General features: G+C 35.6%; 1 protein-coding gene across 1 annotated transcript; it reads left to right on the forward strand.

Annotated features, from left to right (window-relative positions):
- Positions 1 to 6,983: 6,983 nt before the first annotated feature.
- On the forward strand, positions 6,984 to 7,688 carry LOC108363023 (THAP domain-containing protein 2-like; the record flags this gene model as incomplete). Its single annotated transcript, XM_017616220.1, has 2 exons — positions 6,984 to 7,445; positions 7,514 to 7,688. Coding segments are annotated over exons 1-2 (383 nt in total), but the record flags the coding sequence as incomplete, so codon positions are not given.
- Positions 7,689 to 7,731: the final 43 nt, after the last annotated feature.

A 7,731-nucleotide genomic window follows, 5' to 3' on the forward strand; every position in this document is an offset into this window, starting at 1 on the left:
TAAAAAATTCTGGTCACCTTAGCATTGCACAATTAATGAGGCCTTATAAGCGATATTCATAAAAATTATTATTTTTTACATTCAATAAATTTCCATAAATAAACATGAAACTATAGGATTATTTGTATTTTAAATTGGCGGGCTTTTTTGGCCATTAGAAAGGTAGTTAAAAAACAGAATGTTTCGTGGAATCAAGTTTGAAAGCTTTTCTACGGGATTAGGGTTGTTCGACTTTACTAGAAAGTCGACTTTCGACTTTTCGATCAACTCTTTACAGTCGACTTTAAGAGTCGACCGCTCGAGGAAGAAAATTCGACTTTTTTTTTTGACGTTTTAATCAAAAAAATGTATTAAGTATACTCTGCGTTTAACTCGTATATTAGCTATTAATATAAGGGTCAGAATACGGCGAAAATATCATGATTTACTAGGGGTCTTTAGGATAATCTGTAATTTAGTGAAATTCAATGCTAGGTAAAAAACCAAACAGACAGTAAAGGATTTTTAAAAATTTTTAAACTTGTTCCATGAAAATGTTGGTTGTGAGGGTTTTTAAAAATTTTTACTTTTGAAAAAAAGATTTAAAATATTTAAAATTTTCACTAAAAGAAAATCTAAAAATTTCTTGAATCGATATTTGATAATTACGGACAACTTCTTGAAAATATTGCCTTTCCGATGGAACAGAGGTGGCGAGTAAATTTAAGTGCCACTTTATAAACATGAAGTATCCCCACGACTAACGTCGGTTATTAACTTGAATTCTATCAGCAACATTTTGATCGATGTTTAAAATTTTTTACCTTACGGATTGGTAAAATTTGAACGAAAGACTCTCTTTAGAAACTTATATAAACTCATGGAAAAAAACTTTCTGGCATGAAATTATTAAAACAAATATGTATATCTTACATCATTACTAACTGAAGATTTTGAAGACAAACGATAAATATATTGTATAATAATTTTATGCGCCGCTCTTAAATGATTTGACAATGTTGTTTGGCTGTCATTAAAATTCATTTCTCCGCCACACTTCTCACATTTCACGCCACTGCAAATAAATTAAAAATAATAGTTAATTTTGGTCAAAAGTCAAAGTCGACTTTGCCATCCTTCTACGAGATTTAACCCTACATTTATGCGATTGAAACTGTAAAATATGTAAATTCCGTATATGCATGGTATTCTGGGCTTTGGTATAACATAGAACATCCAAAGGTTAATCAAGTCAACCCAATAACTCAAAAGCAAATAAATTGTCTGAAATATTTGAGTTTTTTGGCGCTTTGAACTGCATTTCGGCAAAATTTTAAGTTTTCAAATTGTATAATATGTACATATGTATGTACATAGCCATATAAATATGCAGACACCCATAAAACACCCATATCCCTTGCACATCTCTATATTAAATACACCAAAGGATTGCCAGTGAGATAGCGCGGCTACCGACAAGACATCCCTCGCTGGTTCAGATATCTTTTTGTGTATTTTTTAGCGTTAATACTTATTATATTTATATATATATATATATTCACACAAACAATACGATGGGTACGCAGCTTTGGTATTTCATATGTATTATTTCCCACATACACATATATCACGCATATGCGCCTAAATGTATACATACCTCAAAATGGTTATATGCATGTAAACACGCACACGCAAAAGTATTTGCCTGTGAAAATGCCCATATTCATTCGGTCTTATGCACGTACATATGTATATATGTATGTATTAAATAAATGTACATAGATATGCATTTTCATATTTCTTTCACACTTTCATGTACACATTTTTGTCTATGTCCTTTTGTTCTATTCAGAAACTTCTTCAACATTCATTTGTGCGCTTGGAATTTCTATTTTGTTTGTTAATCGCCAGTCACCACGCAAGAAGAGTGAAAACCCTGCAGTGAAAAGCGAAACCAGTCAGTAAAAATACCAGTTCATTAACGTACATACATATGTACATAAATAAATACCTGGGGCTAATTCTGGTTCTATGAAACTGTGAGGTGAAGTGTTATGTTATTGTGAGTTTAAGACAATGATATTGTATATTACAAGATGATGGTTTTGAGAAAAACGCCCAACTCTTCTTTTTCACAGCCGAAAAACTTTGCAAAAAAAGTTTTCACAGTGAAAAATTTGTGACAAATTAATATTTTTACATTTGAAAACAGCATGGTAATTTAATGTGAAGTGATGAAAAATGTTTTCACTTCACGTTTTTACAGAACTGTACCAAAAAAATTAAATGATCAAAATATCAAAAAAATATGTCTTAAAAAAAAAATTTTAATTATAAAATAGATGATAATAAAAAACCTGAATTAAAAAAATACTTTAAATAAAAAAAAAAAATAAAAAAATACTCCCTGCCTGAGGACTTGGAGCTCGGACTTCAGAAACGGTACGCTAGTGTTCTACTTTGTCGGACATTGCGACTGTTGAAGCGCTGTGAGCAAAATGAGATACTTATACGTTTCACGGGCGATGAATGGGCAAACTATCCCGTCAACTGGTACGATGCTACTAGTATTTATACTGGTAGATGCTTATGCATGACAAGACAATTGATATCTCGTAGGAAACCGCCATGCTGAAATTCGATATTATAATTGCCATTCGTACTAAATAGTTGGGCTGAAACGCTAATTGGTATCATTCTAATTCACAACGAGTAGCTTTCCCTGCAGGGTAACTACAAAAGTATGTACATATGTACATATGTACGCCTTCAATATGCAGACTGATTTACTTGCCAGCATTATGCTTGGTTGGGTACACAGCCTATTTGCTCTACCTTGCTTTCTTCAATGCTTGTCGTTTGCAATGTCTTGTACTATTTTACAATACGAGTAGATACCTTGCAGCAATAAGGCGGCCAATTTTCCGTAAAGGACTAGTATATTTCACTGGTTAAAATTTGACTGGTCAGAATTGGACATTTGCTTGCATCGAAAATGTCAGCCTTCGACCAGTCCCCAAGGAATCGGTCTAGAGATAGACGAAAAGTCCAGTTTGGCAGTGACAGGGTGGTATTGTCTTGCAATTCCATAAAATAATAAAATTTAAAGAACATCACCCTATAATGCCCCAATCGCTTCGTCTGGCCTTGATTCAAAGTGAACATTTGAACACACATTTACATGTGTGGCTGTAGCTCAGTGCGCAGAGATGCTTGCCACTATGTTGGTTATGTTAGCTTACAGGAAGGTCCGGGTTCAAATGCCGCCAGAAGCAACATAACATGGCTGTAAAATAATAAAATACTTTTTTTTTGTGTTTCTGAAATATGGAAAAGCATCTGTGAAGTGCAGAACGTAATCGTGTTCCAACGATAAAAAAAATCGCCTAAATTGTACTAGTCCAGGACTAACTTACGTTCACTGTTGAGTAGACCGGTTCTATTCCAATGACACGCCATTGCTAAAAATGCCAGTTGAAACCATTGNTACTGTTCTATTCCAATGACACGCCATTGCTAAAAATGCCAGTTGAAACCATTGGCAGGCGAATTATGAGGGACTAGTGCTGGTAACAATAGGGCCCATCTGAGGGCTAACCTAGGGTGAGTCTGAATTGCTGCAGGGTAGGTATGTATATACATACAAAATATATATGTATATATGTATGTACATATATACAAATGTACACTGGAATTGCAGTAGGCTGTATTGTTGGTATGCTATGTCATTTGCTAGATATTATTGGTAAGATAAGCAGTTTGCATTTGTACCTTTATTTAGGGCGTATGTATGTATGTATGTAATGTGATATATTCTTCTACAATATTTCTAAACCTACATAAATAGATAGAAGTACAAAAATGTCAAATTGGCAAGTTTCTTTCAGACAGCCATTGGGCAAGTGGATTTGTCGTAATGGAAATGATAATTTATTTTCGATTTGAGCTTAAGATCTAATTTTTTATTGAAGTGTTATTCGATCTATGGCGCAGAAATGTAACCTAAATTTTAAAAGTAAGTGTTCTTACACTATACTCGCGCTGTGCAAAGGACAATTATTATTAGTTTTTTATATATTACTCTTCAGACAAAACGCCACACTTCTGCTTACCGGGTTATATTCTATCTTGATTTTGAAGGTGTTTTTATTTAATGAATTGTGATTAATTGGTTAATATNTGGGTTATATTCTATCTTGATTTTGAAGGTGTTTTTATTTAATGAATTGTGATGAATTGGTTAATATTAAAGTCGTAAAGCAAGTTATAACTAATCAAGTAAAGTGTACAGTGAAGGGGAATACAAAAATGTATTGGTGAAGTGGCTGATTTAAGAGAAATAGGAGTGATAAATGTACGCTAATTTCCGAATTTTACAAAAAAGGGCATATTTCAAACCCAATTTGTAAATAAATTAGTGACCAAAATTTACAAATGTGAGTGTTAAAATATTGCGTACACCCTTGACTACAAGTGTGTGAAATTTTTTTTTGGATCGGGCCACCCCTTTGGACGGAATAGCCCGAAATAGTTGTGAGCGCTACTAAACCCCACCCATTCCATATGCTATGGTCTAGAAATGAGAAGGTCTGGTTCTTTGTATATTTACATTTTGGAATTCAGGGTAAATTATTATTTAGTCAATTAATTAATTTTCACTGAGATCATTATTTGTAATATTATAGCGCAGTACATTTTCGTATCAAAATATTTCGGCTCCTGTTCCACAAAGAATATTCAAAATGGGTTTGTGATTATTTAAATCTAAAACATATATTAAATGATATTTAATATTTGCTTTAGAGATGAAGTTGCGACAAATTCGTTTAAACAAAAATGTTAAGCGTATATGCAGAACGTGAAAGCCAGCTTCTTCTGCTTACGTTTATATGTTTATATCATTTATCAGTTTAAGCACATACGACCAAAAGACAAAAAAAAAATATTTTTAATTGCGGATCCGAAAGAAATATATATTAGTTGCACTGAGTTACGCAAAAATAGTGCCGAAAATCAATCGATTGTGCTTAAGGTGCCGGCTCCTTCCGAATGGGCCGAAAATGGCACAATGCACACTCATTTTCCATCACTGCAGCACACAGCCTTAAGGATAAAAATATTAAGTGACGGTTGGTTTAGCAGTGAAACCAGATCAACCCGGGGTATTGTAGCGAAAGCTCCCGTACAGCACACTCTGATCGTTCTGTGAATGTTTGGAAAGCAGATTTCCGACATTACTAATTGAGTTTGCTCCACCACAACACGGATGTCCGGCTGTTTATGAGGCTGATCATAGAGGTGTAAGTCCGCTGAATTCCTCTATGTGAGAGACCCCACGTTTTATCAAAGACCCGTTTATATTGCCAGGACGCTGTTAAGGCCTTGGGCGTGTTTTACTCAACTTCCGACTTTAACAAAATTTTACTATCTATGCAAAGTCTGGGCCTAGTAAGCGCTTCATAGTGCTCTGCTGTTTCTCGAAAAAAGACTTGATCCCCTACATATTTGGGCATCGGGATTATCATGAANGGGGTATTGTAGGGAAAGCTCCCGTACAGCACACTCTGATCGTTCTGTGAATGTTTGGAAAGCAGATTTCCGACATTACTAATTGAGTTTGCCCCACCACAACACGGATGTCCGGCTGTTTATGAGGCTGATCATAGAGGTGTAAGTCCGCTGAATTCCTCTATGTGAGAGACCCCACGTTTTATCAAAGACCCGTTTATATTGCCAGGACGCTGTTAAGGCCTTGGGCGTGTTTTACTCAACTTCCGACTTTAACAAAATTTTACTATCTATGCAAAGTCTGGGCCTAGTAAGCGCTTCATAGTGCTCTGCTGTTTCTCGAAAAAAGACTTGATCCCCTACATATTTGGGCATCGGGATTATCATGAACTTCATGACAAGCTTTCTGCATACCAAACATTGAATGGAATATCGCTACCACCCATATTGTCGGCTTAGAAGCGGCAGCTCCTGTTTAATAAAATAGTTTATTCATGCCGGCATCAGAGCAGGAACTCACTCTGTGAATGACAGTCACGTCCAAGCACATACAGTTGCGACGCCCGCATCATATGTGCATACATACAGTGCCGGCTTTAGGGCGGAGCGAGGGAGGATAGCCAAATTGATGGGGCGCAAAATTCTGGGATGGCGTTTAATTTTTTTATTGCATACAATTTTCGAATGTGAATTTTCTTCATCGACGGATGGAGAAATGACTAATCTTCTACTCGAAGCTCTTGAAAACAACAACACAAATATCAGTTATTTACAAAATATACTATATGCTATATACTACTATACTATATGCAAGAGTACAATTTGTACAATGAGGATGGCATTCCGTGAACTTGGTGAATGGAGATTCTGCCTCCTCATCCAGAACATGCATCATGCTTTTTGGTGTACTTCAGCGCATCTACTTTCCATTCTGAACATCTACCCAGAGGTGGACCATTTTAGAAAATCATGTAAAAAATCTCACCCTCAAAACCATTATGTACAGCTCTTTGGGAAAACAGACTTGACATGGATAAAGTCATTAAATATCAGGCGAAAGAAATTTAGGAAGCCCTAATGGAGATTTCCTTTTCCTCTGATCTGAAAAATCCTTCCGTCCAACATAAAGCCAAATGCTTGGCTGCCAAAATGATGCGATTTGAATTTCCCATCTGCCTGGCTGTTTGGCATGACCCCCATTCCAGTTCAATCTCATGAGTAAATCAATGCAGAGTCCAACCATTGACATCGCTGCAGCCACTGCAGCTAGGATCTATTATGTCCCAAGAAAAATTAAACGCTTTAGCTATATTAAATATCTATCGAAATCATGATTGTTACGCATATTGGCTTGTCCAAAGCCATCGAAAAATTTGCTCAAGCCAAAGCGTGTAGGTAAATTTGTTGTTATTGATGTCTGAAGATTTTGATTATAGTAGAGACTGGAATTTTTTATCTGTACTATTTTTGCAATTGACTATCGTATAACTCAAGATTCATAAAAAAGAGATTTCGCTTTGCGCAGGTCCGTTACTTTTTGCTTTACGATATTGCGATCAGCTGTTCGAGTGATGACGTCACTTTATCAAAGTTTCTTGAAAATTACAACGCGAGTGTTTTGATTGTTTCAGTGTTTTATTTATTTATTGCGAATATTTCATAGTGCGTTTATATTTCTGTGTATGGACCAAGATTCATAAAAATCTTGTCAAATTAAAAATCATATGAATCTTGTGTATGGACAATAAAAATGAAGTGCGCGGTACTAAATTGCCACACTGACTACAAAGTTAAGGCATCAGAGTGCAGCCTGTTTTCTTTCCCAGTGAACCCCGTGCTGAGGAAAGAATGGATTCAATTTTGCCGGCAAAACAAGGACTATAATTTTAGCACAGCCTACATATGTATGGAGCATTTTGTTAGAGAGGACTTCGAAAATATCGTCCAGTTTGAAATGGGTGAGTATTCTTAATTTAAGTGGAAATTGTGTCTGTAATTATGAAAGTGCTGTTTCATCAATATTTAGGTTTTGCAAAGAAACGAATTCTTAAACGGGAAGCCGTACCATCAATTTATAAGCCATCCGATGCTAATCCGGAGCGTTCGCAGCGAGTTCAACGCCGCCGAAACAAAGAAATTGTCGATGAGCTCCTGCGACAGAGTGAAGAGTCTACATCACATGAAGGTGGAATTTGCTCCAAGTTTAAAATATCTTTCTTTCTAAAACATATTTACATATGTAAT

Source organism: Rhagoletis zephyria, unplaced genomic scaffold, assembly GCF_001687245.7.
Source record: "Rhagoletis zephyria isolate East Lansing unplaced genomic scaffold, Rhagoletis_zephyria_1.1 Rzeph_scaffold_01169, whole genome shotgun sequence".
NCBI classification, from domain to species: Eukaryota; Metazoa; Arthropoda; class Insecta; order Diptera; family Tephritidae; genus Rhagoletis; species Rhagoletis zephyria.